The 12,984-nt window shown below is 51.9% G+C and overlaps 2 protein-coding genes across 2 annotated transcripts; one reads left to right on the forward strand and one right to left on the reverse strand.

Moving 5' to 3' along the window:
- Positions 1-1,460: 1,460 nt before the first annotated feature.
- P3R3URF (PIK3R3 upstream open reading frame) lies at positions 1,461-7,293 on the reverse strand. The gene has a single exon (XM_064281906.1). The coding sequence runs from the start codon at positions 4,249-4,251 to the stop codon at positions 4,000-4,002; it is 252 nt and encodes an 83-aa protein (XP_064137976.1). The 5' UTR covers positions 4,252-7,293; the 3' UTR covers positions 1,461-3,999.
- TSPAN1 (tetraspanin 1) lies at positions 5,293-11,610 on the forward strand. Its single transcript, XM_064279944.1, has 7 exons — positions 5,293-7,823; positions 10,232-10,438; positions 10,648-10,722; positions 10,837-10,935; positions 11,016-11,162; positions 11,272-11,355; positions 11,563-11,610. The coding sequence occupies exons 1-7, from the start codon at positions 7,767-7,769 to the stop codon at positions 11,608-11,610; spliced, it is 717 nt and encodes a 238-aa protein (XP_064136014.1). The 5' UTR covers positions 5,293-7,766.
- Positions 11,611-12,984: the final 1,374 nt, after the last annotated feature.

Raw genomic sequence — 12,984 nt, forward strand, 5'->3', positions numbered from 1 at the left:
ATACTCTAACCTTGTGGTTCTGGAATTCTAGAATTCTGAATTTCTAAGATTCTGCAATTCAGATTTCACTGTTCTAGAATTCTCTGATGCTAAGATTTCATGACTGTGGACTCTTATAAATCTAGAATTTCACAATTTTTTTTATTATTTTTAATGCAGTTTGTTGTTGACATAGTGACAACACCTAGGATTCATTTGGCCTGGGTTTTTGTTTGTTTTCCAGAGGCTGCAAGTTTCCGCTCTGGGCTCTCTTCTCTGGGTTCTCTGAAGGCAGAGGAAGGACAGGGCTGAATAGAAGGGTAGCATTCCCATCTGCCCTGGGGCTGCAGAGGGTGCAATAGTGCCCAGGGTGGCCCAGTTCCAGGCCCAGTCTACCTTCTCCTAAACACCTCATTTGGACGCCAATATCAGAGGGTAGCAGGAAAAGCAGGCTCCTTCTCAGCCCTTCCATCAGCTTCCTTTTCCTCCCTAGCCTGCCCCAGGGCCCAGGGAAAGTTTATTGGGGCACCTGCAGGGCCTGGGCAGGGAGGGGCAGGAGGGGGATAATATCAGGGCAAGGAGCCAAAGAAAGAGATACAGGAAGTTCCCTAAAGGGCCCTTCAGCCTTCCAGTAAGGTGAGTTAAGGAACAGAGGCCAGAAGTGGGGTGTGGGTGGGGCCACTGGTAAGGGTGGAGTGACTGGTGGTATTGCACTGTGGGGCTGTATGTAGGCTTCCGTCCATTGACCCATTGGTGACTGGGGACATGCTGTCTGGTCAGGCCCCTACCCACTGGTTGCGTGTTCCTGTGTCTGAGTCAGACGCTCAGGAAAACCTGGAGGGCAGGAGTTGGAGTATTGACTCTCATCTCACAGAGTCCCTTCCCTGGAGGGGCCACTGAGACCAAGAAGGGAGCCAGGGCTTTTCGAGGATCACAATGGATACTGGGGCGGAGCAGGGACTCGACCTCTAGGCTCCAGCCTCCAGCCCAGAGTTGTTCACCCATACTCCAAAGGGTCCCAGTATTATGTTTCACCAGCCCGGAAGTTGGGCCAGACTCTAAACTGGAGGATGGGCCTACCCCAGGCTGCCTTCCGGGAGCTGTCCCTCAGCCCCACAGCGACCTGCTGAAGCTGCCAAACCCGATTTTCTGGTGGCTACTCGAGGCTGGCTGGAGCTGGAAGCCGTCCTCCAGGCATGGCCCCCTCGGGCCACTATCCTCCCCTCTGCCTCCTGCTCCCCCACCCCCCCGACCTGCTCCTGCTGCCCCTGCTGCATCTGTGTCACCAGTCCCAGTGCCGCCACCACTTCATCCTCCGCTCCCCTTGCCATCGCTCCCTGGGTTGCTCCCTGGGCACCTTGAGGCGTGGGTTAGCACTCAGTTATCTCATCTATGGGTGGGGCACAATGGCATGCCTCCCAGGAGACTTGAATGTCAGCTGGCTGAGTCCCAGCTGTGTCTTGGTGGCTGGGAACATTGTGTGGAACTCTGTCTCTAATGTGTGGCTTTGTGCATGGATTAGTGTGTGTTAGGAACACAGCCTAGAGTGTGAAAAGGAAGCACTGCTCCCTAGAATTCTGGGAGATGTGGTTGTTGGGGTGAAGAGTCCAAAGATAGGGGGTGTGCCCCCTTCTGGTTTCTCAGCTTATATCCTACCTAGTGGGAGAAGGAAGAACTGAGAGAGAAAGAGACTGAGAACATCATCCCAGACTTAAGCCCCCAGTTACGAGTTTTTGGAGTCCTGGCCGCAATGTAATGAAGTGCCTGTATGATTTATCTGTTTAATGTCTGTCTCCCATAACTTCCCAAGGGCTCCCACTGTCTTGTTCACTGCTGTATCTCCAGAATTTAGCACATCCCCTGGCTCATTTGTGGAATCAATATTTTTGGAATAAATGAATGAATGAATAAGTGGAGACTGAGACAGAGCTTCGAATTGAAAAGCAGAAGCCAAGACACCACAGAGCTGAAGACCAGCCAGTTTTGCTCACCTAACCCAGGCCCCAGCGCTGCCCAAGACCCCTCCTCTGGCCTGCAACCCTGGTGTTCTCAGCTTCCAGGCTGTGGGAGAATGAACTGTACCCAGTCACCCAGGAGTCACCTAGACTGAGGTGGTGGGTGCCCTCTGGCAGCAGCAGCCTCTGGGAGTCTGGAGGGGGAGGAGGATTGGAAATCCGGAGGGGGAGGGGCAGTGGAGAAACCTTCATTGCAGATGGATCTAAAAATACCCAGAAGAGGTGATGTCATCGGGTTCCCACAGCTCAGCACCCCTTCACATACACACAGACACACACACTCACAGGCACAGATACATACAGACACAAGCATGGGTATGCACATGTACTCATATAGGGGAGGAAAGCTTCTGGGTCCCGGGGCCAAGGGGGCAGGGAAGTCTGGTGAGTGTGTGTCTGTGTGTGCCGGGTTTGCATGAGTGTGATTGCATGTGTCTGCATCTATATGCTTGTGTCTGGGTACATGCATGTTTGTATGTGTCTATGTTTGTGGGTATGTGTATGGTGGTGTTAGATGTGTCATGTGGGGGTCTATGTGCATACCTGCATGCATGTGTGTATTTGTTGCGTTGTGTGTCTGGGAGTCCACTTGTGCTTACATGTCGGTCTGTATGTGTTTGTGGACTGTCATGTGTTTTTATATGTGTGGGACTTCTTGTGCGCCTTGAGCACCAGCCCAGCCACCTTCCAACTGTCACTGAGGTTCGGCCCTCCCCCAATACCCTGAGGAGCCACAGCTCCCACCCAGAACTGACTGGGTATGAAGTGTCAGTGAATTCTCTACCCTCCCCCCTTCTTTCCCTCAGGGTCCCAGTATCTGGCAAGCCTTGGAGTAATGGACACGGACACAATTCATTTTTTCCCTCACAGGCAGCAAAGGACATTAACCAGGCTTCATGAACCCCAGGGGGCCAGGCCAAAGTTCTCAGGGTTTATTCCCACCCCCAACCCTCAGGGGAGGAAGCCCTGGAATCAGAGTCAGATCTTGAGGCATTGGAACATACACTAACCCATGTACAAAGCCATACGTTAGAGACAGTTCCACACAATGTTCCCAGCCACCAAGACCCAGCTTCATGAAGACACACCCCATAGAAACCCAGTTACTCCCAATGATACACAGGTGCTCACTCAGAAATCCAAATGGAAAATCCCCAGGCCAGACAGTTTAGCACCCTCCCCCCCTTTTGGGGCTCAGCCTCAGTCTTGCCCTTCCCCCAAGAACCCCAGCTCAGCTGCCAGTTTTGAAAAACAGTGACCTTGGAAAGGGTCTGAGGGACAGAAGGTGGTACACCCTCCTCACAGGCAAGCCTTTCCCCACCCTCTCCTTCAGGTTGTTTCCCATCCCCCTCCTGACCTTCATGCCTCTTATCAGGATCAGTGCCCCATCACAAACACACCTTGACACTCACAGCCAGCCCCAGAGGCACATTTGATTACAGAGGCACACTTAGCTCTGGTAGCTCAGTGGTCAAGAGCTTGGCTGCGGACCAAAAGGTTGGCAGTTCAAATAACCACCCGCTCTTTGGAAATGCTATGGGGGTCACTCTGAGTCAGAACACCCTGAACACCCTGCATAGCCAGCTGAAAACACCTTGGAGTAGAGTAAGGCAGTTGGAGCAGAAATGCCTGTATTTGTTCATTGTTCATCATCCATGGCCCCTGAGAGAGGCAGGTCTGGAGCAAGCTAAGCTTCTGGCATTTCTAGAGGATCAGAAAGCTCCCAGGTTGACAGAGGTGCCTGAGAACTGAGAAGAGGAATATGAGGGAAGGGTGTGAGGAAGGCAAAAACTCTGGAAGTTCTACTGCCCCTTGGATTCACCCCCTCCACAAACCCTCCTCATCCAGCCTTTCCACCCTCCTTAAGGCTCTTGGCCTTTGAGATGCCTGCCATCAAGACCCAACCATTTGGGTAGTATTTCACAGAATTTGTTCTCTGGAGGGCCTAGGCAGGGTCTTCAGCAGCTCTGTTTTTCCAGTGCCTCACCTGGCCCAGAGCCCCCGACTAACCTTGCGGTGGGAAGATCCACATACTGGCAGTGGCAGTGTGGGTGTTGGAGTTGATATCAGCAGCCATGGTGGCAAGACTGGTGGCTGCAATGGTGGTAGCTAGGTTTTGGGGGCTTTGTCGGTACCTTCTGTGACTGCACTTGAACATCCTAGGGGACCGGGGCCGGTGCCGGCCCATACCTGGCCTGTGGTAGGGGGAACACAGGCCCCGGGGCCGAGAGCTACGGACAAGATGGGAGGGCCCCATGGGCACAGGTAACTGCTGCAGTGTGCCTGAGGGGTGCTGCTGGCCAGGCAGCTGAGACCTCTATGACATAGGGAGTCTGTATAAGGGTGGTAGCCTTTTTCACAGGTCTGGGCCCCCAGCCCCTCCCCATGGGTCAGGCTCCCTCACAGTCCTTTCCCTGGAGCCAGCCCAAGAACTACTCTAAGGGTCAGACCAGTTCAGCTTGGCCCCTTAGGAAAAGGAGCTCTGAGTAGAAGAAAAATGACTCCCTCACTTTCTCACTCATTCACATGAACAATATTAACAATGTTTATTAAGCATCAACTATGTGCCAGACACTGTACCGAACACTTTACAACATTTAATTTCACGACAGCCCTACGAGGAGGTCCTATCATTACCCCTATTTATATATAAAGAAACTAAGGTAGCGTGAGGTGAAATCACACAGAGGCAGATGGGTTCAAATTTAGGACAGCCACCTGGAGCATTTAACTCTTGCTATTCTGTGTTTGAAGTCTTGGTGGCTCAGTGGTTAAGAGCTTGGCTGCTAACCAAAAGGTTAGCGGTTCCAATCCACCAGCCGCTCCTTGGAAACTCTATGGGGCAGTTCTACTCTGTCCTATGAGTCGGAATCGACTCGGCGGCAATGGATTTTATTCTGCACTTAATCATTCACTCATTTAGAAAATGTTCACTGACAATTTCATCTGTGCTGGACATCAGGGACACAGATGAATGTGACCTGGCCCCAGTTCTTCCTAAGATGGAAGACAAAGCCACGTAGACAATCAAGGCAGATGGGGGCACACTTAGATCCCCTGGGGATGCAATAGGTGCCAATCTTGGGTTCACCCCCTTTCTTGGCAGGAGAGTCAGTGGCTCTGCCTAGCTTTGCACTAAGTTGTTGTGAACTTTTGGACTTGCCCCTTTCTCATCCACACCTCAGTCCCCTCTCCCTTTCCCTCTCACTTCACTTGGCACAGTGGTTAAGAGGTACAGCAAGCTTTGGCAGCTAACCAAAAGGTCACCAGTTCAAGTCCACCAGCTGCTCCTTGGAAACGCTGTGGGACCATTCGACTCTGTTCTATAGGGTTACTTTGAGTTGGAATCAACTTGAATGGCAACAGGTTTGGTTTTTGTTTTGTTTTGTTTTCCCAGCCTGTACCTTCTCTCTGTTCTTGCAGGAAATTGCTGGGAGACCGTGGGTCCCTTAGCACCACCCTGACAGGCCACACACACCTCCTCCCCTCCCCTCTAGCTTCTACTCCTGCCACCCCCGGTATTAGAAAATGACCTTGTTGCCATTGACTCTAGCCACCATACTTATAAGCCCCTGCCCTTCTGCTTCCTCAGGTCCCTGACCAAGGCTTCCTCCCCAGCCCGTTTTGGAAGCTAGCCCCTCCTGCTTCCTTAGAGACTCCATCAGTGTAGACAGTCAGCTTGGTGGTTAAGACTCTGGACTTGGGTTGAATCCTGGCTCTTTCACAAGTTGTGTGATCATGGCAAGTTACTTAATCTGCATGTGTTTTCATTTCCCCATGTTTAAAATGAAGATAAAAAGGGAACCTATCTCATAGAATTGTTGTGAAGGAAAAAAAGGACCGAATATATGTAACGCATTTAAAACATGATCTACACAAATTTTAGGGTTATTAGCCCATCTCTCCTGTCTCTTCAGCTGCCTCCTTCCATTATACAAACAAAACCAAACCCCACTTCCTCCACCCCAGACTTCCTCTAGCTGTGACTCTCTCCTCTCTGACCCTCAGTCTGTGGTCATTCTTTATTAATATCCTAGAGTGAGGAGGAAGTCTCATTTAAAACTCTGTAACTATTCCATTACACAGACCAAGAAACAGACTTGAAACCAAATTTAAGAAATGTCCCAAGGGTCACACAGGTAATAAATGACAGAACCAGGATTTGAGCACTTGATCTGAATGCCTCTGAAGCCAGAATTTTACCAGTACCTCTACATCAAGAATGCTGGAGTAGAAGTGGGACAGGAGGCAGGGAAGGATGAATGAAGATGGGGTTACAGCCCTAGAACCGGGGGGATGACTCCTTTGTTGGGCCATGGTGCCACCTGCTGTCAGTACTGAGCACTTGACAACATTTAATTGCACAACAATCCTACAAGGAGGGCCTATCATCGCCCCTACTTTATACATCAGGAAACTGAGGGGCTGTGAGGTGCAATCACACAGAGGCAGGCAGGGGTTCAAATTCAGGACAGCAACCTGGAACACGGACAGAGACAGAGGTAATAGACTGGAGAGAGGGAAAAAGAGAGAAGGGTGGGGAGGGAGAAGGGAGAGGAGGAAAGATGAAGGGAGGTTAAAGATGGGGAACTTGGGGTTTTGTGGAGGGATAAGGTCTGAGAGGTGTTTGCTACTCAGGAGAGGGAGCAGAGGCTGCCAAACCTTCGTTTTTCCTTGAGAGTGAGTATATATGTGTGTGCGTGTGTGAGAAAGAGTGAGAAACTTGTTCTGTTGTTTCTTTGTGGCTGGGAGTCAGTCCTCAAAGAGTTCAGTGTGTGTGTGTGTGTTTGTATGCTCACGAGCACTGCTGTTGTTAGGTGCCATTGAGGTGGTTCACGAGCACTAGTAGGTGTGTAAGTATGTATCTTTGTGTTTGATATGTGAATATATGGATGGCAGCTTGGGCAGATGTGTGCCTGTGAGCACACGGAATATGTATGAATGTATTAGCAGATGTAGGGTAAGAAGCATGGAGGGCACACAGAAGCTCTGGGGACACTTGTGCCATCCCCAGACCTCCCCCATTCCAAAGACCCATGGTTGGTGTTGCCAGGCGGAGACCAGCTGCTGCAGTGCTATGGGGACAAATCTCCAGGCAGCAGGGGGCAGCAGGGGCAAGAGGAGGCGGACCCTGGCTTCGGGTGGGGCAGGTGGGCGGGTAAAGGGAGGCCTTTAAAGCGCCTGCCCCGCCTGCAGGTGAGCAGTGGTGTGTGAGAGCCAGCCCCATCCCTCTCTGCTCTCTCGGTGGTAGCTCATTGGAGCTGTTTGTCCCCTCTGGAACCTCAGCTGATCCCTCCTCCGGAACTTGAGCTCCCAAGATCCCTGAACAGGTGATGGCCTAGGATAGGGATTATCTTATGAAGAGAAATCAACCTGCAAATAGATTTGGGGAGCTGGAAGGGCCACAGGGAGAGTTCTAGAAGGGTCTGGGGTTGGTCTGGAGAGGGGCCCAGGGTATACAGGTACCAGGGAGGGACATAAACAGACTTGGGGTCAGGCTTGGGGTGCCTGTGAAGGAACCTGGGATCTTAGGATCTCAGAGTATCAGGTGCTGGCAGAGGACCTGGCTAGTATAGAGGGGTACGGGTGTCATGATGAGGGTGTTGGGGGAAGTCCTGAGGTGTCAGAGTCCAGGTGTAGGAAGCTTGGTGAGATATGGGTACAGGATGCTGGAGTCTGGCATGTTAGGATACGTATGCCAGGAACAGCCAAGGCTGTGGAAAGTGGGAAGCAAGGCCCCGACTCACACACATCTGCCTCCTAGGAGCCACCATGCAGTGCTTCAGCTTCCTTAAGACCATGATGTTCCTCTTCAATTTGCTCATCTTTGTAAGTATGGGGGCTGTGGGCTCTGTGGGGCTCCCTACAAGAGCGGGTCACAACCACAGCAGAGTCCAAGCTAGGGAATGGGGGACTGCTATGCACAGACTCTGTCCTGAAAGTTTCCCTTTATGAGTAGGGTGTAGAGGTCCCCCAAATGCTGAGTCCTAATCCTGGTAGCAGCCAGGTTGCTGCATATGGGTGGGGTGGAGATACTTAGGGGAGTCCTCTCCCTTCCAGGAAGCTTCAGCCCAGGATTAGGGCAGGGTAGGACAGAGCAGGCTGGCTGATTCTCCCCTTTTTATAGGTATTGGGGAGGGGAATATATAGGTAGAGAGGGGAAGGGGTTTGCCTAATGTTACTTAGTGTGGAAGGGAATTCAGTGGCTTCTTTATGCTGGGGAGCTGAAAGGGGAGAGGGCCCAGGGATGTCAAAGAGCACAGCAATAGAGCAGAGGATCTACTGCAGGCAGCCCTTATTCATTCCACAAACATGTATTGCCTAAGACTCAGTGCTGAGTGCTGGGGTCACAGGTGAGCAAGGCTTTTCTCTGCCCTTGAGTGTCTCAGGTCCAGCAGGGCACACAGTATGTCTGGGCTTAGCACAGGAACTCTGGAAGCCCATAATCGGGGCTTGAACCCAACCTGGTCAGGGAAGGCTTCCTGGAGGAAATAGCTGAGGCTAGGAATTTGCACTAGGTAGGTAGGTGGAGGGGGCTGTAAAACATGCATTAATAAGCCCAGAGATAATAAAACCAGACAGTGCTCTGAAAACCAGGAACAGATTGCATAGGGCATGTTTGAGGAAGCTGAGCAATGAGGCGTGAACCTTGGTGTTGGGGAAAAGTGGACAAATGACAAAGCTCTCAGATGGTAGCTGAGGAATGGAAGAAGGGGCAAGGGAGACAAGGGTCTTTGAGGTGATGCTCTGGCATGAGCATCTGGGGGATTTCTCAAAGGTACTTGTGTAAACAGCAGGGTTGCAGCTCAGGTCGGAGCTGGACATGGATGTTTGAAAGTTATGTGCACATAGATGGTCACTGAAACCATGGGTATGGGTGAGAGTGAACTCTGGGAAACCCCAACATAGAGCTGAGCAGAGGAATAGTTACCATGAAGGAGATGAGAAAGGAGCAGTGGGAGAGGAGGAAGGAGAAAAAGATATGGGAGAGGTCAAGGAAGATAAGGTTCTGATGTGTCCACTGGATTTAGCACAGTGTGTCAGCAGACCTCAGAGCCACATTATAGTAAGTGATGAGGCAGTGGAGACACTGGCATGTGGACAGTTTGGAGAAATCAGGCTGGGGTAGGTAGACTCTCTGACTGTGATGTGGTCTGTGCCTTGGGCTTCAAGGAGCTAGCTTTTATCCATGAATCTGGAGGAGGCAACAGGATCCTGGGGAGCTGGAGAGCAGGGGCTCCTGCCAGAGGGGGTTAAAGGCAAATCCGGTTTGATTCTGGCCCCTATTCCTAGGCCCTGGCGGGGTAGGGCAGGCCTCAGACTCCTTGAAATCTGACCCTGTGGGCTGGAAGCCCAGCTTTCTGTTCTTAGGCAAACATGCCTGGAATCCAGCCACAATCTGCCGCCTCACACTTGGTTTCAGCCTCCGTTTCTGTAGCTGGAAAATGGGGTCTGGGCACCAAGGTAGGGTGAGGCTGATTCATCTGACAAAACTCTGGGTCAGCAAGGCTTTCTTCTGAGAGCTGTGGGAGCTGGGCAGTGACCTCACCATCTGGGTCACAGATCCCCTCAGGTTTGGGATTTAGCAGGGTAGCCTCTAAGAGCAGCTCTGGCTATACTCCCCATCTGGTACCTCAATTTCTCCTTGTGAGGCAAGGAGAGGTCTAGGTTGGATGAGGGGCAGGCCTGGGGTCAGATTCTGGTGGGGAGCCAAGTGGGGCCTCAGGATAGATGTCCCTTGTTCTCAACTGCCACACTCCCCAAGGTTTGGAGCAGGTGTAAACCTCTGCCCCACCTTTGTTGGTATGGTGACTGTTGAGCCTGCTCAATGCTACCACCCGTTTCTGCCTATCAGAGGACAAAGGTGTACCTGGCACCCATAGCACGAAAAGGAAATGGGCTGGGTCCTCACCTGCCTATTTCCATTCCTAGCTCTGTAGCAGGAACCTAGCAGTAGTGAGAAAGAGCTCTGCCCCTCCCTCTACCATTGTAGACATTTCTAGAACCCCCAATGCCATTTATATCTGCCCGGGTATGCAACATAGTGCTGACCATGGGTGTCCCAGCTCCCATCTTTCTGGTTCTAGAGGATGTTCCCCTCCCTGAAGGATGAGTTTCTAGACTTGTTAGCCTATAAAGGGGGAAATTTCTAGGTTCCCATCTCCCTGTCTCAGCTGTGGGGTAGGCAGCTGGTTGCCAATGTTATTTCAAGGCCTGCCTGACCTCTCTGTCCCCAGCTGTGTGGTGTGGCCCTGCTGGCTGTTGGCATCTGGGTATCGGTTGATGGGCCATCCTTCCTGAAGATCTTCGGGTCGACGTCGTCCACTGCCATGCAGTTTGTCAACGTGGGCTACTTCCTCATCGCAGCTGGCGCTGTGCTCCTTGTTCTTGGTTTCCTGGGTTGCTACGGTGCTCACAGAGAGAGCAAGTGCGCCCTCACGATGGTGTGTTAGACCTGGCTGCATAGGCCAATGACCAAGGCCCCGGGTCCCCTCACCCTTGACACCAGACCCTGGGGATCTCCAAACCCTGCTCTAGACTCCAGAAGCCTCAACGAAGGGGGCTTCTCCCTCCTTTTAACAGGGGGTGGGCTAGGGCAAGGAGGGTACAACGGATTGTCTCCCTAAAACTTAGACCCCTGTTCCCCACTCAGTTCTTCTCCATCCTCCTCATCATCTTCATTGCTGAGGTTGCAGCTGCTGTGGTCGCCTTGGTATACACCACAATGGTGAGGACTGGGATGGGGCAAGGGAGGCAGATTAGGCAAAGCCCTGAAAGTGGCCATGACCTGTAAATGGCCACCTTCCCTATCAGCCTCTAAACACTGGCCTGCCCCACCCAGGCTGAGAACTTCCTGACGTTGCTAGTAGTGCCCGCCATCAAGAAAGACTATGGTAGCCAGGACGACTTCTCTCAAGTGTGGAACATCACCATGAAAGGGGTAAGGTGGGCTGGGGGAGATTTTCAGGATAGGGAGAAGGAAGCAAGGCCCCACTGATTCCTTTCCCTTCTTGTCTCCAGCTCAACTGTTGTGGCTTCAACAATTACACAGATTTTGTGGACTCTCCCTTCTACACGGCAGGAAATACCTTGCCACCATACTGTTGCAAGAACAGCACCAGCAATGAGCCCTGTAAAGTGACAGTGGCTGAGAAAGATTCTGTGCAGGTGTGGAGCTGGCATGGAAGGGGTGGAAGGCTTCTTTGCTGGCCTTGGAGTGCTAAATGGGGTTGGGGAGCAGTTGCTGACTACAGATGCTCTATTCTCTCCCCTCAAGGGTTGCTTCAAGCAGCTTCTTTATGAAATCAGAACCCATGCAGTCACTGTGGGTGGTGTGGCAGCCGGAATTGCGGTCCTGGAGGTAAGGGGATGAGGAGGCTGGGGCTGGGATACTCCCACTGGGCCCTGGGCTGTAAGTGGTTTGACCCATCTCTGAGGCCTCTCTGGAGAAAACAGACTTCTGACAGAGCTTCATATAAGAGGGGTCTCTGGGGAGCAGAAGTCTAAAGCTTCAGGACCCAGCCGCCTGATCATGTCCCCTCATCTCTTCCTGTTCTTCCCCCACCAGCTGGCTGCCATGATTGTGTCCCTGTATCTGTACTGCAATCTGAAATAAGTCAGCTTCTGCCTCTGCCACCACTGCTGCCACATGGGGACTGTAAAGAGGCACCCTGGCACTGCCAAGGGTGGGACCGGATCTAACACTGTTACCTCGGCCAGGGTGGACTCAATCTTGCCGCTCTGGACTTGGGGTTAAATAAGGACCACCACTTTCAGGCTGTCCCAGACTTTTCCATTGGTGGGGTTGGAGCTTACCTCTCCCGGAGCCTCTAAGGTAGCCAGTTCTCCTGCCCAGGGACAGATTACCCAATAAGCAAGGTACACAATTAGTAAGTACACACAGTTAAGCCTGTGCATACCTGGTTTACTGTAAGCTGGTGTATACTGTGCTTACTGGTTAGTCCACCCCTGCTCCTGCCCATCCCCCCAGTCTGTTCCTTAAACCCTTGACACCCCCTCAGGCAAGCAGGGGAGCTTTAGTGATCCCAGTACTCTACTGGGGGATGAGAAGGGTGCCCTATAACCTGGGCATATGTGAAATTAGGTGAGCCAGTGGGAGGATGTGTGGAAAGTACTTCAAATTTATAAACCAATTAAAATGTTTCTATTTGGACTCTTTTCATGTATCCTTGGGGAGAGGGGCCCATCTTGCCTGAATTGGCCTCAGATCCCTGTAGGGCTAGTGACTCAGAAGACCCTTGGAAAGGCAACAGAAGGGAAGTGGGGTGGGGATGGGTAACTCTCTCTCCCCTTCATTTGGGTTCCAGGCTTGGGAAAGAGCATAAGGGGAATAGCCAAGAGGGCATTAAAGAGGTGAGGGCTGGGCCAGTCTGCCTTCTTATAATGTGGGAGGACTTTGGCTGAATCTATGCCCTCTTGGGTGGGGGCACTGGACTGGTAAGCTATGGAAGTAACAAGTTTGTACCCAAGCAGAGGAGGAAAGACCAGAAGTATCACCAGGGCAATGGAGAAGGTCACTGCTTAGGCTCTGGGAAGCCCTTCCAGAGCCCCCATCAGAGGGTCCGGTTAGCACCCTCACTCAAGCGAAGCTCCAAACCTATCCCTGCTTTGGGAATCTCAGAAAGAACTTCATTTATTTTTGGTCTTGGCCTGCCTGCTGCTTTACAGACCTGATTTCTTGTTTAAAATCCCATGCTCCAGATGACACTGGGGCTGAGAAAGGCCAAGTGACTTGCCTCAGTTGCATAACCTTCAGTGAAGAGCTGAGCTTAGATTTGGGCTCAGGCTGTTTGACTCAGTCTGGTGTGGTTCTGGCTGGCATGGTGACAGCTCCACTTGAAGGGGCACCTGGTCTGAATATCCCAAATATGAAACCGGATCACTGCTGAAGGAGTGACAACACTAAGGAAGGAAGCTGTGGCTGGAGGACATGTTGTTTGCTACCAACCAGTCACTCTTTCCCTTGATT

Source organism: Loxodonta africana, chromosome 3, assembly GCF_030014295.1.
Source record: "Loxodonta africana isolate mLoxAfr1 chromosome 3, mLoxAfr1.hap2, whole genome shotgun sequence".
NCBI lineage: Eukaryota > Metazoa > Chordata > Mammalia > Proboscidea > Elephantidae > Loxodonta > Loxodonta africana.